At 29.6% G+C, this 27,615-nt stretch overlaps 3 protein-coding genes across 5 annotated transcripts; 1 reads left to right on the top strand and 2 right to left on the bottom strand.

Annotated features, from left to right (window-relative positions):
• Positions 1 to 146: 146 nt before the first annotated feature.
• On the bottom strand, positions 147 to 7,034 carry LOC123305986 (Golgi integral membrane protein 4-like). 2 transcript variants are annotated; one of them, XM_044887833.1, is made up of 7 exons: positions 6,726 to 7,034; positions 6,491 to 6,669; positions 6,292 to 6,429; positions 5,341 to 5,487; positions 4,250 to 4,354; positions 3,325 to 4,171; positions 147 to 310 (listed from the first exon to the last, which is right to left on the bottom strand). In XM_044887833.1, exons 1-7 carry the CDS (start codon positions 6,904 to 6,906, stop codon positions 246 to 248), a joined length of 1,662 nt encoding a protein of 553 aa, XP_044743768.1. In that variant the 5' UTR covers positions 6,907 to 7,034; the 3' UTR covers positions 147 to 245. The 2 variants fall into 2 exon arrangements, with proteins under 2 accessions (XP_044743768.1, XP_044743769.1); XM_044887834.1 differs by having other exon boundaries at positions 148 to 310; positions 4,304 to 4,354.
• Positions 7,035 to 8,788: 1,754 nt separating this feature from the next.
• On the top strand, positions 8,789 to 18,052 carry LOC123305983 (trichohyalin). 2 transcript variants are annotated; one of them, XM_044887830.1, is made up of 9 exons: positions 8,789 to 8,994; positions 11,442 to 11,504; positions 12,997 to 13,135; positions 13,194 to 13,308; positions 13,420 to 13,579; positions 13,634 to 13,917; positions 14,193 to 14,309; positions 14,372 to 15,080; positions 17,106 to 18,052. In XM_044887830.1, the coding sequence occupies exons 1-9, from the start codon at positions 8,916 to 8,918 to the stop codon at positions 17,228 to 17,230; spliced, it is 1,791 nt and encodes a 596-aa protein (XP_044743765.1). In that variant the 5' UTR covers positions 8,789 to 8,915; the 3' UTR covers positions 17,231 to 18,052. The 2 variants fall into 2 exon arrangements, with proteins under 2 accessions (XP_044743765.1, XP_044743764.1); XM_044887829.1 differs by having other exon boundaries at positions 13,420 to 13,917.
• A 2,064-nt stretch (positions 18,053 to 20,116) lies between these two features.
• LOC123293592 (ornithine decarboxylase 1-like) lies at positions 20,117 to 25,052 on the bottom strand. The gene is made up of 5 exons (XM_044874466.1): positions 24,893 to 25,052; positions 23,251 to 23,580; positions 22,507 to 22,955; positions 21,323 to 21,507; positions 20,117 to 20,141 (listed from the first exon to the last, which is right to left on the bottom strand). The coding sequence occupies exons 1-5, from the start codon at positions 25,050 to 25,052 to the stop codon at positions 20,117 to 20,119; spliced, it is 1,149 nt and encodes a 382-aa protein (XP_044730401.1).
• Positions 25,053 to 27,615: the final 2,563 nt, after the last annotated feature.

The raw sequence follows: 27,615 nt of genomic DNA, 5'->3' as shown, positions 1-27,615 counted from the left end.
CCATAGCGTGCTTCTCTATAACTTTATAATAATTATTGTGGCACGAACACGTAGTGTCATTGTAATACATTGATTTTTCAAAATTTGTAAAAAAATGTTTTTCGATTTCAATAAAAAATATCCAAAATGGAATTATTTATATATAATATATATATCAGATATACAATATTTTTTTTTTAGCATTAATATGTACAAATTGCCCTTGAGCCCTTAAATTATTAAAAAATATAATTTCTCTAAATTGTTTAATTTCTTACAGCTGGATCCTTTTGTCGTGGATCTAAATGTCCGTTATAATCGTCGTCACCATCTGAAATATTCAATTATAGTAAAAATTTTATTAAAATATTAAGCCATTAATATGAAACCACAACCAAATAAGAATTAATTGCAACTTTATTTACATTCCAATTAGCTACAAACTAAAAATAAAAAACACCGATAATTTCGAAATTCTCTGTAATATTTCCATTTTTAGACATAAAAATCATAAAATTTACATTCAAATTTTATATCCAAAGTTTTCATCTTTCAAGCGAGTACAGAAAAGTAATATCTGAGAGGAGGGACAATGGTGAAGTAAAGTTTTGTCTTTAATTAATTTTTGTCAAAGTTAATTTAAAGACCAAACGTTTATAGCAGCCATAAATATATGGTTCGTATCATTTTTTTTGTTTCGACCACCACCAAGCAAAAATTATGAAACCACATTTACCTTCAAGGTTAATTTTATGTTCATACTATCAAATTCTGTTATATTTCTTGATTTTCCATTTTAATTTACCTAATATTTTAGAAATTCGTACAGATAATTGAAAATTATGAAAGTCAAACTGATATTTGACCTAATTAGAAGATATTTTTATAGAATTTATATAGAAATTACCATAAATCAATCCGAGAAATGGTTCTTCAATTTAATGGAGAGTGTTCTAAGCTATGTTTCAAGTGCGAGTTTAGGGTTCCTTACCTGGAACAACTAAAAAAAGCCATGATCCTCAAAGTCAATTCAGTTTGGAGAAAGCTCTGAAGAAAAAAGCAATTTATTGGAGAGTGTTTTTAGATATGTTTCAAGTGCGAGTTTGGGGTTCCGTATCCGAAAAATAAATCGGAGGTTTTTTAAATTTTGTAAGTTTCACTTGTCTGGGTCAAATTTAGTATAATTGAACTCAAAACAGGTCGAATATTTTCTACAGTATCGCCTGAAATCCTACCGACCACCGCCAAACCATAAACTCCTTGATATTTACTAAGCATCGTCAAGTCCAACTGAATTTGGTTTCTAATGTATAGAGCTTTCTGGCATGAAAAAAACTTAACAATTTTTCTAAACCAAAATCGAGTAAAAAATCAACAATTATGAGTTTAATAATTACTCTTTAAAGGTGTTCAACATACCAACTTAACATATATATATATATTTGAATAAAAATTACATTCACAGTACTCCACAGTCAAATTACATCAAACTGAAATACAACATAAACGATTGTTCTAACTTTTGATTTTAAGAGTAACTGTTAAAAAAAATATACTACCATGCGATTAGTTAAAGAAAATTCATTACAATAGGCTTTTGTCCACTAAGAATAAATCGGTTGGATAATAGTTTCTAATGATTAATCATGATATGTAGATAACAAAACACCAAATTATTTTTCATAAAAAATAAGGATTATTATTATTTTTATAAAATAAAATAAGTAAAATTATACTTTCAGTCACGTGACAGCAAACACCAATCAGAAAGTATTGAAAGTACTACGTCACGCCATAACAAACGCAATGTAAATCACATTACATTTTAATAGAACGAAGCAGGTTCATTGATTACCACTGCTTAACTTGCATACATAAAAATGATTAAATACCAAGTCGTGATGTCATTCAAGACGCCATGACAATCTACATTGTTTTCGAAGCAAATTTGAATTGATTTTTGAAAATGCATAATGCATAATGCAAATAGTGTGTTGTTTTTTTTTTTTTAAATAATAGCTTTTTGGTGTAAATCAGATACAAATGAAACGTATAAAAATTTTTTTCAAATTTAGGACAAAAGGACCTATTATTAAAATTTTCAAACTCTTTTCTTCAGTCGAAATGAGAACAATATTAAAAACATTATGTAGCAGAAAAGGTGTAATTTTATTGTGGAGTGAAAAAATATGAGATTCATGAAAGTATTATTTAAAAAATATTGAGCATAAAATAGCCACTACCAAACTATAACACAATAATCAAAATCAACTAATTAAAATTACAAATTTAATAATAAATAAATAAAATAAATTAAAATTAAACAAACATAGGAAAGAACTTCGAGCAATATTAAAATAAAAATATTAAGTTTAAAGTTTGTTCCATTTGTGCTTCGGGCTAAAAATGGTTTTGTATCCCAATGAGTCTTATTTTTTAGAATGAAAGGATTGTGCATTTTAATATATTTATAGATACAACTGCATACTTTCTTCAAAACTAAAAAAGGCCACACGAAAAAATACAATAATATTATGAATTAAATTATTAAGAGTTCACAGCATTTTGCATGGAATGTAATTCGATTTTTCTTTTTGTTGTTGTTGAAAATTTCAATTAAGACATGTTTCAACTTCTTTAAAAATAATCCACATTTTCCTGACCTAATTTCCCTAGTTTTACTCAAGGAGTCAAAGAAAACAAGAGACGATATCGAGAGAATTAGATAAATTATTAATGGCTTTGTGTAATTAATTGGAATATGTCGCGGGAATTCCCATCAGGGAATTATAAAAAATCTATTATTGTGATACTACAGGACAGATATGGTCTTAATTCAATCGTAGGCGTTCCGGTAATCTTATATCGCTTTCAAGGACCTCTAATCTAAGTTACAGGATACTAGCTAGGCGGTAGGCACAATGAGCCCCTGGGCCTGGCAGTGTATCACAACCACTGCAGAACCTGCCACAGTGGGGAGGAGAAAGAAACGATATTTCACCTCTGCCATTGCCCAGCTCTTTCCAATTTTCCAACCTGAAGTTCGTTGACGTCAAATACTTCTGCTGTTCTTAAACAGCTCCAAATGGTTCATGAAGTAGTGGCCGGAGATGGGCCAATCATTTTTCGGTATCACAGCGGACCCTATGATCTAAGTTTGTCCCACCCCAGGACAGCCACTCTAACCTGACATATGATACGACTCAAAGGGCCACAGCCTTAAATATAAACCTTTTTGTGTAAATGGAACAAACTAATAAAACTTAACATAACAAAACTACAACAGTTCATGCAAATTAGAACAAGAATTTTAACATGCTTCACAAAATTTCTACTAATGTTTACCATCTTCCTCTCCTTCCGGTTCAGCTTCCTCCAAACGTAAATCACCACCTTTCTCATCATGTTTATCATAGTCACCACCTTCGGCAGCATCATAATGCATACCACGTAATCCTCCACCAGGCATAGGATGTTGTAAATTATTTTTCACCAACGAGTCAATATGTTTTGGGGCAGGTTTCTCATTTTGTTTATCATCATCTAAATTTTGATTATCACCCACAAAACCATCATTCTGATTGTCTAACATATTAAATGGATCATCAATTTTATTTACAGGTGGATCCAATACTTCCATAGCACCATTTTCTTGATTCACAATTTGTTCATTTTCATTGATATTTGGTTTCTTTAATGGTTTTTGCAAATTATTATCATCAAAATTATTTCGAGACTCTAAAATATTATTACGATATCGGTTTGGTTCAATATCACCATTTTTGTTACCTAAATCTATTGAATTCACATTATTCTGTTCGCCAAGTACATGTGGATTAAGGGGAACTACACCTGGAGGTATTTTAATTTTTTTCTCATCATTAACGGTATTTGGTGCTGCTAAAACGTTATCGGGATTATTATTTACAATCGTTTCTTTTGTTGGTTTTTTAATTGTTGGAGTTGGTTGTCCTAGAGGCTGAATTCCTACTTTTTGATTGTTTCCTCCGCCTGTTCTTGGTGTTGTTGTTGTCGTGGTTGATGATGATTTTTTGGAGTTTGAGTTTGTATCGATATTTGGTTGTGGAATAACATGCATATTATCGTCGTTACGATTGTTATCAACTTCTGCTTTATTCGTTTCTTGAAGAGCAGCTGCACTTGGTTGATCGCCCACGTGTTCCGATTGAACCTTAACCAAAGTATTACTTTCATTATTTTTATTACTAAGTATTTGATAAAGACCATTTCCAATATTTACTTCACTTACAAAGTATCGATTTGCATTTGGTTCATAATTTAATCCATGAAAATTATTACTTACAATTTCTTGACGCGCGGCGCCGTCTAATGGAGAGTTTCGATTACAATTTGCCTGTTAACAAAAAAATTTCATTACTAATCTAATACAATTACAAAGATAGTAAAAATATCGCTACGGGTGAAATAGAATAAATGGTTTTCATTCTTCAATCTTATTTAAAAGAGGAAGACGTGTAGTTGCAACAATTCATTTTGCAACAAGTGAGTAACTTGTGCACACTGAGAACATCACGTGTTTATGTTAAAAAATAATTAAATAAATAGATTAATATAATTAATTCTAACAATAATTATCTCATCTCTTTTAAAAAGAATGTATTTAATCCGACCAGAGGCGGATCAAGAAATTTTACACCCGTAGGCAGCTTCAAAAATTAGCGCACCCCGTAATAAAAATCAAGAACAGAGACCTTTTTTTCAGTTCTTTAGTTTCAAGTTCGTTATTTCTTAGAACATGTAAAATGGCGTTTATTCTTCAAGGCAGTTCTCCCGCTCGAGCTATCGTTGTTAAATACTTTTTTAAGTCATCAGAATACATTGTTGCTAATATACTTGCTCTATTTTGAACATTTTCAATGTTCAAATTGATCAAATTGCTTAAACCACGAGTCTATCTATAATTCCTAGATATGCTAAAATTCTGAATGTTTCCCGATCAGATAATGAAGAACTTATGTCTTCGGCAGATTCATCTGCTGTGAGCTTTCTCTTCCGTATCCTCTTTGTGACCTTTTCATATTCGCTGACTATTGAGAGTTCCAAAAGTTCTCTTTCTGCCTAAATTATATGAATTAGACTGTCATACATTTAAATAACTTTACAAATGTCAATATTAACGGACGGTAATTTTTTTCATACTTACACAATCAATTTTATGTTTGTTTAAGAACTTTCACGGGCGTGTCTCTTTGTGGCTTCGCGTTTGTAGGCACGGGCCTACTTTGCCTTATGGAAATCCGCCTCTGCCTCTTGCCTTAGTAGCAAGTACAAATATTTTACATTGATCTATTTGAGAAACTTGATAAAAAATATAAATACCTTGAGTTGATCATTTTCTCGTTGCAATTGTATGTTGGCTTTGAGCAATCGATTTAATTCACTCTCGTTGTGTTCTTGTCCGCCATTAGTCTTATCGAGCAATTCTTGTAATTTTTGCTTTTCCGTTTGTACGGCTATCAATTCAGACTGAAAAAATATAAAAATAAGCAATAAGCATATTAACAAATTTCAACGATTTTCTTCTTAAAATAGTAATAAATTTTTTCAGAAATAAAACCGATTTTATATAAAATTGACTGATTTCCACCCGATTTTCTGGATGTTTCATAGTCTGTAAAAATTATATTTTCCTCTGCCGTATGATTGTATTGCCATTTTGTGCGGCTTAAAACTATCACTGAACTGTTAAAAATACTTATCTGATAGACGAGAAACGATTATTGAAAAAAGTGTGCCAGATTTAAGATATTTCTATATATTATGCAGGTCAATATTATGCACCTGCAGAAATCTACAGGACGTTAGGTTCAGAATGTTTGAGTCCGAAACCTTAGATTCACCAATCCTGGCGGAAAAGTTTTGGGCTTTCTGCATAGTGTCTGGCCTCAACAGAATCCTATACCTTCATCTGCTTAAAATAGCATCTTTTACCCGAGTAATCATCAATCCTGGGAGAAAATCTGGCGGAGAAGCTGTGGACGTAGCATCTGTCCTCAACAGAATCCTATAGCTTCATCTGCTTAAAACAGCACCTTTTACCTGGAGACGTCTCACCTTCGAATGACACGTTGTTCTCAAGCAGGGCACAAATAACCCCTTGATCTAGATACTAGGGTCCCATATGCGGTATCCCTCTAATGTTTTATTATTATTATTATTATTATTAACGGTCATATTATCATTAAATAATTAAATATAGCTTTAAATGGTCATTGGGTTATTCCAAAGAAAATAAAAATCCTTGTAAGTTTGTGATAAAATAAATATTACCTTTAAATTCTCAAATGTTCTTTCTTTTTGTTTAAGCTGCTCTTGTATTTCTTTCACTTTCGATTGCAAAGTATTTATTTCATTCAATTTTTCTTTTTGAATTACACTGGATTGCTTCTTTAAATCTTCATGAGTTGACTATAAAATTAAATTTGCATAAAAAACAACAATTTTAAGAATTTATTGAAAGCTAAAATACCTGTAAAATTTTAAACTGTTGTTGTAAACTACTGTATCGCATATTCGCTTCCATTGCATTCTTTTCACAGTTCGTTTTTTCATTATCGGCACGTTTTTGTAGCTCGATACGTGTTTGTTTATGTTCCGCTTTCTCCGATTGCAATGATTTTTCCAGCCGATTTTTATAATCGAATATAACTAATAGAAATAGGAAGATTAGACTTGGAGGATTGAAATTTTGAAAATGAAATTACCTTGTAATTGAGCTGTCAGCGAATCTTGATGTTGTTGACAAATGTCATTTGATTTTTTGACAGCATCCAATTGTGTCAACGTGTTGTGATATATAGCCATTAAACCGAATAAACCTAATAAACTAGCGATATATAAAAAAAATCGTCCTCTACTACCTCGTGATAACCGTGGAGCCGTCATTTCATTTACAAAAATATCCTTTATTTTTTATATTTATTTAATTACACTGTTGCTTACTTTTTTTTGTTTACATGGCAAAATTTATTTTCACTATCTGAAGACGTTCATTGACATATTTCCTTACCATACTTGAGTTCCATCTACTGGTGAAAATAAAACCAAAAATATTTTATGGTTATAAAGTTTATTTAATGAGATAAATGTAACAGGGGTGTATTAAGAAGTATTCCTGCATTCCAATGCTTAAAATTTAACATTATTTAATTTATTTAGCACTTCACAAATTTATAAAATTTTGTTTTCGAATCTTTTATTCATTGATTTCAACAACCCTAATTTAAGCCCCATAATTGCCAAATCTTCTACACCTAAACAGAGAATTTCTACTAAAATAAAAAACAATTACCAAACATTAAAAAACAATAACAAAGTAAGGCAATTACAGAGCTACATCGTATACTCGTGTTATGTCTTTGTTTTATTTTAATTAAAATTTCACCCTAATTTAAGCCCCATAATTGCCAAATCTTCTACACCTAAACAGAGAATTTCTACTAAAGTAAAAAACAATTACCAAACATTAAAAAACAATAACAAAGTAAGACAATTACAGAGTTACATCGTATACTCGTGTCATGTCTTTGTTTTATTTTAATTAAAATTTGAAATTTACAGACATGATTATATTTGTTTTCAATAATTATCAATAGGGAATATTCATGAAATTTAAATTTGGTTCAAATATTTTTCTTCCGTAACTTTAATGACTGGACATTTCAACTAAACCATTATTTTAGTAATTAATATCTTTTTAATTACTTAAAAATAATTAATAAAAGTACAAATTCAGTGAGGGCATTTAAAAATTTCTAAAACGGAAATTCAAATTTTTATACGGACGTGACATCAAAGTACGGGCTTGTCAAATTGTTGACATACTGTATGATATTAATTACTTACATTTTATATGGTATTTCATTAAATTATACTATTCTAAGGCTTTTTATTAGAAAACTTAATAATAATGTGTGTAAATTCTATGTTGTAAATTCATTTTTTTAAAGTGTAAATTATACATTGAATTGTCAAAAATTGACAGTTTACGTACTTATACGTCATCAACAGAGGGCGCCAAAAACTGCGTTTAAATATCTCAAAATTATAATGTATTTTAAATATTTTTTTACACTTAAATACAGCATTTTTAAGCAGTATTTATATTTTTTACTTTGTTATAACGGTGTAAACAATGAATTAAAAATATAAAACAAATACATGAATATTCTCTATTGTTGATTAACATATCGAAAGATGCCATGTTGTGCAAGGAATGGAGGTTTAGGGGTAAAGGGCAGATAAACTGAGACTCGAAGAGGCGAAGAATACTATGTGGTCCTATTTGTTTTTAAATTTGAAATTGTTCAGCGAAATCGATGAGTACAGGCTAATAATCTTTATTTAGCTAATGAATCGCTTAAAGTGATACCACAATGTTTATAACATAATTTTGTTGGTTATCAAAGTTCTATTGTAATCCATAATCAGTTGTTAACATTTTTTGGATTCTAAAAAGGTATCTAAATACGTGTCTGCCTGGCAAAGTTAAAATGCCTCTACCTATCTATTATTCAGAGAAGTTTGAATTAAATTTACATTTTCATAAATAGAAATTAATAAGAAAAACATAAAGAATTTGTATACAATTTTCATTCTAAATTCTACAAGATTTAAATTCCAATCGACAATTCAATTAATCAAATAAAATCGTTTAGACTTTTTAGAAAATTCAACTATCTCTTTCCTACTGAAACTGATTATTATACTTTTATTTTATTATACTTTGTAACCTGTTTTTAGTTCATCTTTCGTTGACAGTAGAGCAGGTGTTGTGTTCTGACGTGACAAAACAAAGAGTTAAAAAGTTTTTTTTTTTGTTTTTTCATTTTCATGTATGGCTTACACTTAAAAAAAATTAATTTTATATGCGTGTGTAGTGTTTTCTTTTGAAAATGAATTTTTCATTAAGTGAAATGCCTAGTACCAAACCTGATCGAGATGGCTTACCAAAATCTGGAAGAGTAAATGAAGGTTAGTGTAATCTCATGTATTTATAAACAAACAAAAAAATGAGTCTACATTGTAAATATGGGAGCAACAGGAATTTACTTTTTTTTTGTCTATTTTTAATTGAACGAATGCGTGTTTTTGTATAGTTAATTTTTCCATAAATTAGAAGAATGGAAAAATAATTATTCTGTATGTTGAATTCTAAGTAATTTAACATGTTCATTTTAGTAGAATGATGCCAGTGGCGTTTGATTAATAATACTTGAGGAATTTATAATAAAAAAAATAATAAGCACTTTTAATAATGAGATAAAAATAAAAACGAAAGCATTTTTTATCTACGGGCTAAATTTAACATAATTAAGTAAAATTATTTTATTTTTAACTAATAAATGGGTATAATTTTTGGTTTATTATATTCGAATAATAAACTTTTGTAATTGTGATGAAAAATATATTTAATCTCTCTCAAAATTTAGAATTAACCCTTTCAAAGAAAGTTAAAGCCGATAAAATAAGATTCTGTAAAGCGTTGTTACTACAATGCTTCCTTAGCCTGTTGCACATATTATTGAATCGGGCTGACGAAAAAAATTTAATAATTAGGAACCGTATATTTGTGCGTTTAGCGTTTAAAGGATCTTCAGATAGGGGCATTTAGTTTCTGTTGCCTCGGTCCCCGTTAAAAGGGGATATCGTACTTTTACCGCAATAGATTTAGACGCAAGAGAGTCCTTAGACATACTTTAGACTTGGGCCACAGTGCACAAATTTATAATTTGGTCAGGTGAGAAGAGTGTTGTTAGGAGTGAAAATTGAAAATAGGACCTTAGCTCGATTTTTGTCTACGGAACCCTAAAACTATTTTATAATAATAATTTATTTGTAAGTTTTTTTAACCGTCCAAACTACCGGAAATGGGTACTAAATTACATATTTTTAAATTGAAACAAAACATGTATTGCTAAATTTCAATATAAAAAAGTGTACCTTGGAAAGTCATCTGCTATTTGTAATAGATTTCATTCTTTCAAATGCTACTTAAAACAAGTACGAAAATTTGTTCGTTTCTTAGAATTTTTTGCGATTTTGTCACCATATCAAACTTAAATATTAGAAACGTTAAAAGTCAGTTTGGATGTTTATTATACCTTACACCTTCACGATATTTTACACTTCTGTCGAAATTGCCTCGGATAAAATTTGGTAAAAAGACAGATTACATATTTATTTCAGACTTAATCTCTATACCCCCTCTTTTAATCATGCATATGTCCTTTGTGTTTGAATCTTAATGAAATTTAGCACTCTTGACATTCAAAATAAAAGAAATTTAAAAACAATTGACTGAGCTAACTGTTGAAATACGCTGGTATGTTGAATGTCAGTGCTTGTATTATGTTTTATTAATTAGAAGAGTTTAAAAACCAACACAATTATGGCGGCCTTTCGGTCGTCATTTATTTGGTTTTTCAAAAATATTTTCTAGAAATTTTTCGATAATAATTGTTTTTTTCAAGAATGTTTTTCAAGACCAATAGTTGAAGTTACCTGTAAATTTTCAACTCCCTATATTTTATAGTTATGGAGAAACTGGGCACCAAAGTCCTAATTTGCGTCCTCGCGGGTAAACAGTGATATTTACAAAAAAAGTTTCAAACAAAAGTTGTTAATTGTTTTATAAAGAACATTTTTTATATTTAAACTTTTGTTCTATCTCTAACGGTTAACAAGATCCAGTTGACCTATGTTGTTCATTTACGAACTTAAACTCACTCTTTACGTCCTAAGCACGCCTTAAAAAGCTTTTAGCCTTGATATCTCTTTTTCGACAGACGGACGGACAACCGGAAATAGACTAATTAGATGATTATATGAACACCTATATCAAAATTTTGTTCGTATCATCAATATTTCTTAGCGTTATAAAATTAGTATACCTTGGTATATATTTCATATATACATGGTATAAAAACCAATCCATGTTTTATTCTTTAAAGAAACTTTTTGAAGTTTAAAAAAGATCTATGTACAGTGTGTCGCATTTAAAATGAAGACACCCCCATATTTTCGTTATTTAGAGGAATATCGATTTGAAATTTTGCACAGTCTTACAGAATGATGTGTCAGGTTTTTTTAGGTTACTTAACCGAAAACTAAACTCAGCCTACTACAAATGGGCAAATAGGGTTGATTCTAAATATTTTGTCTAGCGTCAGAGATGGTTAGAAATACCGAAAAAAAGTTTCTTAGAAAATTTTTTTATACACATATCTGACAGTTTCAAGTTATCGCAGTTCCATTGTATTAATTCTGAATTTATTTTTCGAAATTCGTTTCGTTCTTATTTTCATATTTTTAGATTATTCTATTCTTATTTTCATATTTAATTTATTCTAATTTATAAAATGATTGTTTTGACTAAGCATGAATAATATGATAAATGAATGAATTTGTTTACATTACAGTATGCCGTGAATGGTTAGTACGTGAAGATGGTGCATTAGCATATCGCTTACAAAATGAAGAAAGTAAGTTTCGTTGTTTTTCTCATAATTCATCATAGTAAGTAATTCAATTAAAAATGATTATTCTATTATTTAAAAAAAAATATGCATATATAATTTATTCGTATCAGCTTGTGCAATAGCTCCATTTATTTTCTAATTTCGCTTATTATTTTTTACAAAATGTAGGTTAAATGTTTCAGGTTTTTAGCGTAAGTTTGTTGATTTTTAATCTAGAAAGACGGATATATAAAACCCCTCATAGAAAGACGGAAACACCCTCCGGAAAATTGGAAAAACTATTTTTACAACACTTTATTTCGAGGTGATTGGTGAAAAACCCACCTTAGAGCATGTATAGAACAGAAAGTCGTTATTTTTGGTTGGTTTTTCGCGTGCTCTCTTAGCAATTGACAATAAAGTACTTAAAATACAATTAGGCCAAGAATTTTTTAGGGATGTTGTTGAGTTAGCTTTACACTACAAATAAAAATTTTATACATATTGAAAATCTGATTTTTTCATCCACTTTTTGAGGAATAAAAATCGTAAAAATAGCGTTTTTTCAAATTTTACGAATTGTTTACTCGAAAATTGAGGGTTTAGAGAAAAATATCTTAGAACATTTTTTCTTTATTTGATCTCAATTATTTAATCAATTTTTTTCCGAAGCGATTTGGTCAATATTATTTATTTGCTTAAAAAAGATTAGTTTAAACAATAGCCTACCAAGTTACCCACCGTCAACCTGCACTTTTACTTTCATTAGCATTCTTTTAACGGGATCCTGCAAAAATTTTCAATGCGAAAATTATTCATGCTCAATGACGGATTTTACCGGATCTATTAAGATTTTCAAGGTGTCTTGCAACTGACATCTCTGAAAGAGGAATATTCGGCTATGAAAAGCGAATAAATCGCTAAGTACAGATTAAATTTAAAAACATTGATTTTCGATATTGAATAAAATCAAACTTGAGGGTAATTAGTATCCAAAAACACGTTATTATTAAAACAAAATTTTTTGATATACCACCTAGAATTAGGTATATTAGGAAAATACGAAAATCAATTTTATTTGTCGAAAAATGCTACCTCTAATGACGTTAAAATGTATAGTCTTTCATAATTGTGAATTTGAGCCGCGAAAAACTTCATCCACTGTTCAGCCAGCTAAGATTGTTAGAATCAAATATTAGTAATTTTTTGACCTTGATGTTTTAGCGTGACAAATTCGGGATGAAATTAAAAATTTGTAATAGCCTTGAAAAATGTGTTGTAATTACTAAAATTATTTCAATTTTCAAATTAATATCAAAATTTATTTTTGATTTCGGTATATAAATTAAATAATTGCTTCCTAGGTTTTTCAAAGGTATTAGGAAGCTACAATATTATTTTTAAAATCGAATACAAAGGTCTTAATACAGTAAGTGGGGTAAATCCCATAGTTCAGAAATCATGACCATTTTTTTAAAAATTACTTTACATTAAATGACTTTTGTTTTCATTTTAGTCGATCAACATTTATCTGGCAATAAAAATAGAAATGCTCAAGTTCGCGAAGATTTTCCGTGTGCACTCACTGAACAATTACGTGAAGAGCGTCAAGCAGAATATCAAGCAGCCTTATATCAACAAATGGTTCGCGAACAGTATGTACCAAACTTTATTGGTTTTAATTTTAATTTTTAATAATTTTCTATATTGTAGGGAAGAAAAAGATGCACGAGTAGCTGCTCAAATTGCTGAACGACTAGAAAAAGAAGAGGAAATTAAACGAAAGTTACTAGAAGAACATGACAAGCAAATTGCTAGACGTCTTCTGGTAAGCTATTTAAATATCACCGTATTGTGCTCTTATTCTTATTGTCATTTTGAAATTTAATCTAAATCTAAGATCATGGTGTGCCTAATTAGAGTTTATTTTTATTTTTAGGAACAAGACCGGCTTAAACAATTACGTTTAAAAGAAGAAGCTTTGGCTCAACAACAACCTGTGTTACAAAATATTCAACAATCAGTCTCAAAAAACTGTCAACAATCACTTAATTTAACAAATAATAATAATATAAGTCCACAAAAATCTTATCCACCAGAAGTAGTATTATCAACAACATCCTCGCCACGAAGACAAGGACAACTTATACCACTGCCAAACACGCCTAAACAATCAAATTTTAATCCACGCATACCCACAATAATACCAGAACAGTATTCGATTGATGAAAATTTACAACAGTCTACAACAGCGGCATATCAAAATGTTCCATTACCCCGAGTTAAGAAAATGAGTAATAGTTATGAAAATATTATAGATCCAAATAATCCAGAAGCAGAGTTAACTGAAATATTAAGTCATGTAGCGCTATCAGATGAAGTTGGAATTCCACTTGATGAGGTGGAAGAGAAACGTTTACAAGAGGAAAAAGATGCGGTAAACCTTTCGTTAAATTATTATACTTTAGAATTTATCCAAAGCTAGATAAGGTTGTAGAATAAGATTTGTGAGTGTGAGATGTTTTGACTTGTCGATTGGCGGGTGTTATTCTGGTGCATGATTTTTATTTACACATGACTAGAGTAACACTCGTAGATTGGTGCGTCGAATATTCAACAGATGCTCGAACTTAATACGAGATAATTTTTTAAAGAAATAATTCTTATTTTACAAAACTTAGTTTAAATGTGTAAAGTGTTGAATTTTTTTAGGAGCTTGCCAGGCAACTTCAAGAACAGGATGCTAATGAAATTTCACAATTCTCTAAAGATCGTCTAATGGCAATTGAGGCACAGGATAAAGAGTTAGCCCGAGTGCTACAAGAAAGGGTAAGTTTTTTTTAAACAAATGATTACTGAACAGTTATTGAACAATAAATTTTTTTTATTAGGAAAGAGCTAAAGCTCGCAGAGCTCGTGAACGAGCAAAACAGCGTTCGCTTGCTAAAAAACAACTGCAACAGCAACAAGAAATGAATAAAATTCAAACAATAAATCCTGATCCACCAAATTTAAATCAAGAAGACTCATACTCGGATCCCGTTGATTTAATAAGTCAAACTGATGTACTGAAACAACAGACATCGTCTCCTACAACCTCTGAATCATATCCAGTAAATGGGCGTTCAAAATATGCGCATTCTTATAACCTAGACACTATAGAAGATGATGTTAACTACAGTTATCCAATTGATAACATTCAGGAGACAAATTCAAAATCTCCATTAAAGACAAGTCCCACAAAAAGCTATCAAACTGAAATACGAAAAACTGGTGTCTCTTCACCGAATAAAAGCAATGACTCTGGGATCATCGATCCACGGTTATCATCTCCCATGCATATGATGCGACCTGGTCAGTTAGATCTTAAGACATCTAGTTCACGATCATCGAAAGGCTCTTGGTATTGTGATTCTCCAGAAAGTGGTTTACAACCAAGTACAGCAAGTACACCTAATGTAGGGACACAGCAACAATTCAATATTGCAATGGCAATTGATCCGACCTATAATCGACGAATACATTCAAATTCAACGTCACCACATGATTCAGGGAATTTTGCTGCAACCAGTCCAATTAATTCATTACCGTCACCCGCAGGTTAGTAACATACATTTTTTTTTAACATTTTGATTGAATTGTCAAAAAATTTAAATTTATCGAGATAGTAGTTAAATTCTGACCAGTTTTCTATTAAATTTGTTCGGAAAAGACAATAAGATAACAATGTCTATAGCAAAATTTTGAATCGTATTAAGTCAATGCGATTCCGGAGGATAAACAAGGCTGTATTTGACTTGCAAATTTATGTTCGATGTTCTTTGAACCGAAGAAAGTAAAAAAATGAAAAGGCATTCTTAATATTGCTATTTAAGTACAATGCTCCACATTTAAAAAAAAAAGATTCCATAAGTTCTTATGATTTTACTTGCGCAACGAAGAGAAATTTTTCCGCCAGAGGAATATAATTTAACAAGAATCCAAATACTAGAGCGAACAGTACCGTTGTGTCGATGTGAGAGAAATATAATGGGCAAAGAGACATAGTGTCTACTCGACGCTTCACCGCGCCATTTTTAATGAACTTCATCACTTCTTTTGTTCATTTTATTAACTGACTTTTGGCTATATGCGATACTTTGAGATCTTTGTGAGAGATTTGACCATTTGTGGAAGAAAGATGTCCAACTGGCAAATTAAAATTGCTAAAATAATGCATTTTGTTAAAATATATCCCCTTAACGATGTTCCAGCATGGTATTTGCAGTTTCTATGTTAAAGCAATGGTACAATTTTTTTTTCGACAGAATTTAACGAAAAATTAAATTTAAGAATTTAATAATGCTTACTATTAATTCCCAAAGTTTCAGAAATTTTGACCGTTTAAAATGGGAAATAATTATGCCAACGTCCCAATTTCGATCAATTTACGTCAAAATTAATATCTCGAAAGTGAAAATTAATTTCTAAATTTTTTTTTTAGAATTGTATTGTATAAACATTTTTTTCTACTTTTTCTTCAATATATAATAATATCATAAAAAATAGTTGGAGAGACCGGATATTTTACATGCTTTAAATGGGACATGACCCTCAAAATCGCGAACTTTGTCTTTAAATATCTCGCGATCTAAACGGTCAAAAATTATGAAATTTTAGGAATTCATAAATAAAGCTATTATAAACCCGAGAAAAAAAATTCGGCCAAATCTGTCGAAAAGTGATTTCATGCTGGTACTACCTTAAGGACCCACAATAAAAATATTTAGCTAGATTATAAAATTATTAATTAGCTAGACCGGTTTCGATTGCTTTGGCAATCCTCTTCAGTAGCATTAAACCTCTTAAAATTAAAAAGTCTTAAAATTAAAAAATCCGAAAAAGACCGCATCAACCTGAAACAAATAATAATAAAATATTACCCTTAAAATTAAAATAAAATTATTTACCCGATTATAATAATAATAAATCTTTATGTTACACCCTCTAAAACAATGTAACTGCCTGCTTTCACCTAAAAATATTAAGTTTTAATCCTAAGATAGGATTATCGTTATGAATATATCAAAAAAACCAAGGGATTAAGCCTGAAAATAAAATATAAGATAAAAAAAGTTGTAAATATAAAATAAAAAACACAGAAATAAAAATAAAAACAAGTGAAAAGAAACAAATAAAAATACAAGAAAATAAGTTGAAAAAATAAAAAATTTTACCAAATGACAACCTGAAACAAACAAAAAATCAAATTAAGTAAAAATGATAAGCAAAAATAAAAAATAAAAATTAAATCAAACAAATAATAAGAGGAAAGATAAATAAAAAAGATGAAAAATAGCATAAAATATCGTATCTCAAGACAACACAAATGAAACAGGTAACTAAAAGAAACACTGCCCAAATTGTGTTGTTTTTCGATCACCATTCAAATAAAACAGGTAAAAAGTGTACACCACAAGTATAATTAAGCAATAAACTTAATCGTCACATGTACTCTAGTTAACCTTAAGGGGATATATTTTAACAAAATGCATAATACAGCCCACAGAAATGCTCATCTTAATTTGAATGCTAAAATAATGTTTTAATTGGTTGTATTGTTACTTAAAAAATTTTTTTAAATAGATATTTCAGATGATGAATCTAGTCCTGTCCCTCCATATATGCCGATTCAAGGTCAACGTCGCACTGCTTCTTTAGAGAAGAAAGCAAAAAAATCACGTGCGAAAGATGGCTGTAAACAGCAATAATACTTGTTATTTGATATTATCAAAATATTTTTTTTAATGTGCCTAAAACACGCCTAAGATTTCGATTGCATTTATTTAAGTGATTACAATATATTAATATATATACTTATTTATATAATTAGACTTGCGCTAAGGGAGGATGGCAGCTTTGTGTTAGGAGATTGAACGAATCAAATTTTACGTTTCTTGCACACTCTTTACATAAAATTGTGTGTCTCTGCATAGAATGCCGACTCGGGTTTACAGATTGATGTAATTGGATGGATACCTTATCGATTTTATCAAATTATTTAAAATTTTTTCCCACTTAAGAGGAATTTATTAGAGTAAACAAATCAAAAAAACTAACTTTAAAAATTTTTCAATGCGTACAAATTTGTTAAACCTATACAAAATAAATAAATCAACGAAGGATTTTCAAAAGTCCTAATATTTTTTAGATCGTCACGCTTAACAATTAGTATTTCATGGGTAGGGTACCTTAGAAAGGAACTACCCTAGTAACTCTAGAAACGCATGAAATTGCCAAGGAATGTCCACTATATTTAGGATTTTTTTTGTGTGATTACAGAACGTAATCTAGTAGAGTAAACAAATTTAAAAAAACGTAATTTCAAAAATTTTGCGGTACGTAAAATTCGTTAAACGTGTACAAAATAATTTAATTAATCAACGAAGGGTTTTCAAAAGTCCAATTTTTTTTTAAATCATCACACTAATTAATTAGTATTTCATGGGTAGGGTACTCTTGAAAGGGTACATTTTCCTTATTATAGAATTAAATATTTGAACTGATTTTTAAAAATACAATTGTATTCAAGAATAGACAATACATTTTATGAATATTAATATTAATTAAAAACTGCCAGAAAAAATGTTCTGAGAACATTTATTAGAAGAATTCAATGTTGATAGTTTTAGCATTTAAAATTAACGTATACTAAAGAGAATAAGATAAAGTAGCAAGAAGTCTCGATATACTTATATTTACATATAATACATTAGAGGGGTACCGCAAATGATACCCTAGCACATAGATCATGTTATCTTCTGTGCCCTCCTTGAGAATAATCTGTCACCCGAAGGAGAGTTCCATAGCTTCTTCGTTGGAATTTCACCTAGGATTGATAGATCCAAGGTTTCGGATCCAAAAATTCTAAAACTGTCGCCCTGCAACATGTACTGAGGTCAAGAGTCCACCCTTCTCTTTTGTGCTCTGATAGCTGAGAGATAAAATGGCGATCGCTCCTAAGTGTAATTTCATTCTGTATGATTTGCCATTCCATATCGATTTATTTGAAGTAAAATATAAATCCAAGTTCATGTAATTTTAATATAGAACTTTGTTGTCTATCTTATTCTCTTTCGATTTTGATTAAAAAAACAATTTACAAAGTTTTTGTAAAAATATTGCAGCATTTTATCAATATCAATATTTTATGCAAATAAGTTTTATATATATATTTGAATTATTATATAAGTAGTATCAATTTTCAGTTGAACGCATTTAGCCTAGAATCCATGATGAATTTCATAAGTCAGTATATTGAGCCGACATTTTGTGATGGTTTTGCAGGGAATATCATTTGTGTAACGGAGTTTTGATCAACTAAGAAAAAGCATTGAATTTTACGGAAATTGACCTTTGTAGACATTGGTTTCTTTGTCTACTGTTTAAACGTGTTTATCTGAACCTTTTTGGATTTTATAAATGTTGTTTACTGTTTTAATGTGTATTATTTGCAATGGTTATTAACAGTTCGTCTGTTTTATTATTAACAAAATCGATTATTTCTTTTTTTTAAATCAATTTTTCTAATCGATTTTAATATTACAAGAAATCGAAAATTAAAAACCAATTTTTTAGTTCACTATCGATTTATTTTATCTTCTTTTATTCTTCTACAATCCACAACATATTACCGATAAAAGTGATTAATTTCTTACCTTTTCCACGAAAATGAATTTGTTTTGGTCTTACTGATTCAGTCTTCGTTATACTATCGATGCACTTTGTTAGATTATAAAAAAAAATGATGCAATTTAACATTAAGATCTATAAAATTCATCCTTGGCTTCTTGGAACGCAAGAATATTTAATCTTTTATTTTCTTTTAATCGTAACGAGTGTTGATTTTAATTAGAAAAACGTAATTAATTAGCAATAATAATTTATTTTTGATTATAAAATATTTTTGTAAAGAATAAAAATTTACTTTTTTGTCATTTAAATTGATAATTTTTTATTGGTATTTTATAAAAAAAAAATTTATGTATACGAAGAAAAGTATACGATTTTCTGGAATTTGAAAATAGTAGGTATGTTTTCTTTTTTGCAAAAAGACCCGAACGGAGATTTAGAGTCGAATATTCACTGTGATACAGATGATTAAAAAAATTCTAAAATATATTTTAACAGTAGACGAGAGTTAGTTCCTGCGAATGACTCAATGGATATAAAACAGGGTCATTTTAGCTGGTTTGAAGCTACGGTATAAAAAAAATCACAATAAAGTATACTTTTATGTTCTGAAGGATACCTTATTGTTCCGAAAAGTTATCACAAACACACGGTAAACATTCTGCTTTATCTTTCCATTCTGTCATTCTTCATCTGATTTTGAAGAAGGAAATCGTCAAGTTTGAGCGGAAATACATTGTACTTCAGCCCACTTGTACTAAAGACGAACCACTTTCTCAAGTGCCCTCAGCATTAACTTCTAATATACTATACAGGGTTTGAGCAGACTCTTTTATTTAAAAAAAACATACCTAATTCTGCCAAAGATAAAAAAGTGTTATATTAAATTCAATTGAATCGTTAAACAGTACTCAATAAAGTAATTTTGTTTTTTTGAGTCTAAAAAAAATTTAGTCTTCAAAGCTTTAATATTTGTGTACTATCATAAACCTAAAAAATGAAACACATTGTTTATGAAAATTAAGAATTAAATTTATTTTTATGAAAATTTTTGTTTTCTTTATCTTCCATGCACTAGTCATTTCAAGTTTTTCAGGCTAGTTATTCGTTGTTGAAGAATTTCTGAGATCTTTTCGTTTACGAGATACAAGATTAATATTATGTTCTTTTTCTGAGTTACGTATTTTAGTTGCAAACTAAAATGTCAATGCCATTTGTAACTCTAGCGGGAGCTAGGGTGCGTAGGTATTTACTCAATGATGCTCGACATTTAAGAGTGGTTTGGACTGAAGAATTTAGTTGCAGTATACTACTGGCGGAAATCTGTTAAATAAAAGAGGCAGTCAGACTGATGAGCAACATTGAAAGACCCTTTGGGGGTGTCAAATTTATTTCACAGTTGGAAAGATCCAAGATAGTGATGAGGGGTCGAAAGGCCTTCTAGATATGCGACGACAAAGTCGGTTTACGTTGGGATTCCAGCCCTTGAAATGTGATAGAAAACATAAAAGCGAAGAAACTTTCAAGGTTTGGAGCTAGAAAGGTTGGACCGAATAACAGGTAAGAAGATATTGGTAGTATTATATATTTTTTTTATTAAAAATAAAATTTTACACGTTTGAAATATAGCAGTATCACACATTTGACATTTTAAGCTCAAGCTCAAGAACAGATATATATAAAAGGACGTGAAACTTCCTTATAGTGGAGAGGGTACCAGAAAAAAAGGCGTCTATCTGGGCGAGGTCTTATCTTCGGTCGATGCGTACTTTGTACTGCGCACCAGGCTGTGTTTTGTTTTCACTCGGCATAGGAGGTTTCACGTCTTTATATATATGTTCTTACTTCAGCTTTTTGTATATTCGTGACTCCAAAATATTAAGCTGACCTCTACTGATTTATATACAAAATAGATTAAATGTTCTATGATTTTAGTTTGTTTGTACCATGAAGATAGATGTTAACACCTTCTTCAACCGCCATTAAAGTGTCACCCATAGTTTCTTGGAGTCGCGAATACAGTCATAAAAAATTAATGTTAATAAATAAAATAATTTCCTTATAAATTATTATCGATAATCATACAGGTACCATCTTTTTGAATTTTATACTCAGAAATTGGAAATTTCGCTTTGAAAAGATTCCAGTTTTTTGTACTACAGATTACATACGTCTTTGGTTTTGAAAAACCATTGAAAGTTGTTACAAACACCTGTTTGTAAGCACCAAAATTTTCCAAGTATAACCAATCATTTATTTGTAACTGAGGTAAATGTATTGATTTATCTACGATATCTTCACCCCAACAAGTTGGTCCATAAATTATTGATGAGTATAATTCCGAGTCTGTTAAGTCCTGTTAAAATATAACGCTAATTAAATAAAAGTTAAACCAAATTCACTATTAATGACTGTTTTTAAAAGAAGTTTTCAAAGTACTGCTCAAGGTAAAATAAGCGTTGAAAAATATTTTTGATTCAACATGAAATATAAAAATTGTTGTTTAGTTTAGAATGTGAATAAAAACTGTATTTTTACTATGCTTTTCCATAATATTATTTTAACGAAAGACTTTCGAATGGGGCCCCAAAATTTGATTTTCGTACGGGCCCTTTTCAGCTCTACTTTCTGGCAATGACTAGCTGCATCAAATTCGTGCTCTAAATGTGTTTCCAGCTCTTGGATTATGCCATAACCTTGACTTAATGATAACTAAGTTAATTTAAAAGGAATGGAAAAATAAAATTACCATTTTAAATAAAAAAGAAAATATCATTGTTTTAATAAATTCCAAACATGTTTTTATATACCCTTAAGATATTATGTATGTGGTAGAATGTTAATTGTATTATTATTAGATAATTATAATTTATACACAGTGGACTCCCGGTAATCCGGCCCCCTGGCTAATCCGGCGCCCCCCGTAATCCGACTACTGTTTTTGTATTGAAATATGATTTGTACTTCAGAGTATAACATATAGAATCTTATAATTGCATGTGTGATTTGTCGGATAACAAGGTACTCTTTTGTAAAAAATTCCGGACTATAGGGGGTCTTAGGCAGTACTCAATAATCCGACAAATTCGATAGTCCGACTGTCTTGCAAAACGTTTGCCGGATTACCGGGGGTCCACTGTATTATACTTTAATTCAGTACCCCAATTAGGAAAAAATCTTTTTAGAGGTATACACTTCGTGACCATGGGGAGGGGGGTGGATTCGAAATGTTATCAAAAACAAAAAGAAGATTCAAAACATTTCGTTATTGAAAGTAGTATCGATTCATTTTATGGTTATCAATAAATGAAGAAAATAGACCTTATGAACAAGAATATAAACGGAATTTACTTACTTTTAAAATTTTAAATTCAAATGGGCCATTAACAAAGTTAGTAAATGCAAATGACCCACATAGTCCATCATTCAAGTAATACGAAATATTTTCTGCCCGTTTTTTCACACAAGTTATTCGACATGCTGCAGTTACAGCTGATTCAACAAAATACCGACCAGGCTCTGCCATAATTTGTACGTTTTCAGAAGAAAAATATGTTTCTAATGAATCATTAACAATCCTTCCAAGTTTTCGAAACTCGATTTGATCGGAACCAGGAAAACCACCTCCAATATCCAATAGAACCATATTAAATCCCATCGATTTCCCTAATGCAAATAACTTTTGTGATCTCTTTATTGCATATGTGTACGAGTTATAGTCTCGACAATTGCCTCCAACATGAAATGATATTCCGACAACATTTAATTTTAATGAATGTGCGACGCAAAGTAGCTCAAATGCTTCTGTAAATAGAATTGAAAATATATTTCATTACTCGAATTCGGACAGGCTATGTTTATAGCATATAAGTGTCATTTAATATTAAGTTTTACTTTTTATTGTAAATTCACCTATTGTGCTGTGGGCAGACACGAAGGCACATATCAAACTACAATGAAAAACATTTATTCACCTTGCGATGTTATTTGACGTATGTCATTTTCGTTGTTGTTTGGTGTTGTTTGGTGTTGGCCTTCGTGCCTGATTGTAACTGTATAAGATATCTAAAAGAGAAGTAAGTAATAAAGATATAATTACCAATATCAGGATTGCAGCCATATTTGTCGCCAAACTTATGCAGACTAGTTTCGTCATCACAGCTAAGTCGTATTAATAATTTTGCGGATGGATAAAATTGCTTAATTTTATGTAACTCAGGTATACAATCAAATGTCATCATTCCCACATTCACGGAGGCAGCATATTGAAGATGTGACTCTTGTTTAATTGGATGTGAATAGATAATTTTATCGGGTGAAACACCTAGCGATAACATAGTTTGGATTTCATTTTTTGTGGCACAATCGAAACCCATACCCAAAGTTACCAGAACTTTTAATATCACTGCATCATTGTTGCATTTTACAGCTACGAAAAAAAAGTTGAGTATTTTAAAAGTCCAATTAGACCAGATTGTATGGGTGACATTTAATATAAAAAAAATCGAAATTACCAAACGTATCTATATTAACAAGAGAAATTCAAGACGGGTGGGGGCAGGGGGTGGGTTGATGGTAGTAGTATAAAAAGTAGGAAATAAGTAGTAGATTAATAAAACAAAAATACATGGTTTTGTTACTAGCAGAACTAAAAAGTAGAAAATAATTTCTATAAATAAAAAAAATAGAATGATTAATTAAAAAATAATTTAATCGTAACAAAACGTGAGGTGCATTATTTAAGATATTTTGTAATGACTCTACTTTTACCAATATCTGTCAATAACATATTTACAATAATTGAAATCTGGCATCCCACGCTTTTTTACGATAAAATAATTTTCTGATTCACTCTATTATTATTATTTTTTTTTGGAACTTAATAACTACTTTTTAGAACAACTAGTTATAATAGCTATTTTTTTTAAAACTATTACTTATTAATTTTAAATTGAATCATGCTTCCTTAATCGTACCAATACAGAGTTGCTGAAAACGTAGATACATTAAAATTTCTGTACTAAACATACAAATTATGTTTATTTCATTCAGTTTTTATTCATATTATGTGCAAATCAAATAAACAATAAAATTTATGATTATTATATCTGCGTATTATTAACTTAATTTTATTATCAACAAGAAAAAGTTTGATTTTGGAAATTAATGCGTTATTTATAATATCGAAGTATCTCTGCGTCACAAAATCTGCACTAGTTAATTATATATGTTTATTAATTCAGTAAAAATTCTAAGGTTTCTAAGGTTTAAAATTTCTAAAATTTGTTAAAAATAGTTAAAAATAGATATATACATGTATATATCACATGTATATCACCAAATATTTGCTCTGTGCAGATTTTGTGACGCAGAGACACAAAAAGATGAAAATAACATTTTAATAATAGTGAAAAAATTAATAATAATTTATTAAAAATGATATTTTTTGTTCCTTTGAGTTTGAAAATTTAAAACAAAAATAAATAAGATTGATACACTGGCTTTTTGAAATTAAGAAATACGATTATTCTCCCTAATTTTCAAAAATTTATTTTTCTGTAAATACTTATAGTTAACCCAAACTGTCCAATTAATATATAATTCGATTCGATGGTCACACTCTTGAGTTATTTTTAGTGCGGATGACGCTTTATTTTAAGAAAATAAAATGAATTTATCAGCAATTCTTCTTTAATTTTAACAAGAATATTTCGTAATAATAATTTTAAAATTTTTCTTACCATAAAATGGAAAAACTTTAGGTAAAACTTCTTGGAATTCTGTGTATTTATTTACAAGATCATCTATGTTAGTTAAGTGGAATGCATCTTTCTCTTCGAATTTATCGATAATCAATTGTACCATATTTCGTATTTTCGGTTGCATACATTTAGCGTTCATTTTTATTTAACTTTGGAAACACCAAGAAAATTGCAAATGATAAAAAAATCTTTTGTCAACGCGAGTCACAGAATAATATAAAAATGCACTAAACTACAATTAAACTGTACGAGAATCAAATGAAAAAAAATAACTTTATTATTAACTGAACGGTTTACGAGATACTACTAACATTAATACATTTAAAAATCTTAAATAATTTTCTATACATCCTAATAATAGCTTTAAAAAATTGATATAATACTAAAGAAAATGTTTCCGGAAATTTCTCAAACCTAATAAAAAATTGGCGTGTAAAAAAAGCAGAAAATATTTGAAAACAATTCAATATATGCACAGTTTATACATCCAATAACGTCATAAATTTAACCACCTTATTATAGTAATTTAATTAAAATGTAAGCAATGTAATTACGCATTTTAGATATAGGGGAAAGGTTTATAACCTGGGCTAATTAGCTCTATGAAGATTACTCTGGCAGCTGAACCGGTTTTCGTGGCCGATTGAGTACCACGAAAACGACTTATGATTTTCAGCGTAGTTTTTTCTGCTGAATCCGAAAATAAAGGTTTTTTCCTTTTTTTCAAATATGGTGCAGTAACTTTTTATAGGCAATTTAATTGTTTATTAAAATATTTGATCTTTAGTGATTTACATTTTATTGTAAAAAGTTTTATTATATTCCATACATGAAATTGTTATTTCAAAATTCTTTAAATACATTCCTACATATCTCGGAAGTGATTTCTTAAACTGTTTCTCTTATTATCTGTTCTAAATGGTCTAAAAATCTATACGGCCATTAATATTCCTGTCGAACTCTTTCAATTTTTAGACACTCTGTACATTCGTTGTCAAGAGTAAATAGCTGAATGTTAATATTTTCGAAAGCAGAGATTTTTATAAAGAATAACTTATTTTCGTAAACCTTATAATAAAAAAGTTTTCCATATGTAGCCAGCTTAAGTACACACCCTGTATAATATACTACAGTATATATGTTCGCTTGCATATCCAATCTGGCATTGTATATAAATTTAACACTTTATTTATTTCAAGATACTGAACCTCATCTTGATAATTTTGGGTTAGAAACAAATTTTTGAAAAAATTTCCAAGCTTATATTATTTAATTTCAAATTTTTTAAAATACGCTATATAGACACTATAAAGCTTACAGATTTGTAAAGTCGGTTTTATCTCTTCTGAACTAAATGTTTTCCCCTATCGATTGAAATGTTTTGCCGGAAAGATTTATATCTTTATTTTAATTTTAAATGCAGTAGATTTCCAGGTAATTAATAATTATCTTTTCAAAATTGCTAAGGGTAATGCAATTTATCAATTTTAAATAAAAAACAGTTATTTCAAGATCAATAAAGTTTTTATAGATTAGAAGAAAATGGTAAAAATTTTGTATGCAAGGAGTAAAAAAAAAGAGCAGACTATGGGGCAGGGTTAAGATCTTGAGAATTATCTATAATTAGATAATTTTTTTCCGTCAGTGTTTATATAAGACATCGCGTACTAGTAAACTTGACTAGTAGACTGTTTTGTACTCGTAGACTATTTTGTACGTGGGTGGGTTTCCACAATATATATAATATTAAACACAAGATCCGCGCTAATAAAGCAACCTTCTGGGAAATTAAAATTACATTATAGGAAAAATTTACAGTCCCGCTAAAATGATTGAATAGGTTTTTTTTTTTATTATAATAATGTATGGCGCGGTGTTAGCTAGCAACGGGAAAATTCGGGAGTTATTTGTTGAAATACCATGTAGAGACAGTGTTGATTACGCGTTCGTTTGTTTTTTTACGTCATATAAGTTAAGAAAGATAAACAAACAAACACATACATAATATATGTAACGTATAAATTTAAAATATACAAAATTACATTCTAGGAATCATATAAAAGTTACAGTCCCACTGAAATGGTGTGTGAAGTGATGTGGCGATGTGCTGGCTACGTGAAAATTGTTCAGCAAATCTAATTTATGTGGCTAAAAAGACATGAAAAATGATTTAAAGAAAATTTTCTTAAAATAATTTTAAAATCAGTAATTTTTGGGAATACGCACTTTTCAAAGCAAATACCGTAACCGCTCTTAGGTGTCTGACGTATTTTAACCAACCTAATCTTAAAAAGAAAAGAATCAAATATTCAGCCAAAAAAACTGTAAATTGCAAACACTGCTTAAAATCAACTTTTTCTTTATACTCTTGTACCATCCAGATCTTATACCAGATCTTATTCCATCTAGTATGTTAAAAATTGTTAATCGCAGTAACTCATGTAAAAAAGATTATTACATATAATGGAATTATAATATTATTAATATTTTTCCACCCCTCCATATCTCGGCTTCTTCAACCGGTTGGTTCAAACCGGTTGCTTTTCTTGAACCGGTTGGTTCAAACCGGTTGCTTCTTCTTGATCCGTCTGGTTCATATAGAGCAATGATACATGCACCATTGCTCTGAATGTTTGATTTTAAACGCCATATTTAGGGAAGTACCTATATTTAATGGGAAATAAATTTGGGGAAAATGAGAG

Source organism: Chrysoperla carnea, chromosome 1 (assembly GCF_905475395.1).
Source record: "Chrysoperla carnea chromosome 1, inChrCarn1.1, whole genome shotgun sequence".
Taxonomy (NCBI): Eukaryota; Metazoa; Arthropoda; class Insecta; order Neuroptera; family Chrysopidae; genus Chrysoperla; species Chrysoperla carnea.
Note: the sequence above shows the minus strand (reverse complement) of the source record. Positions and strands in the feature narration are given on the sequence as shown.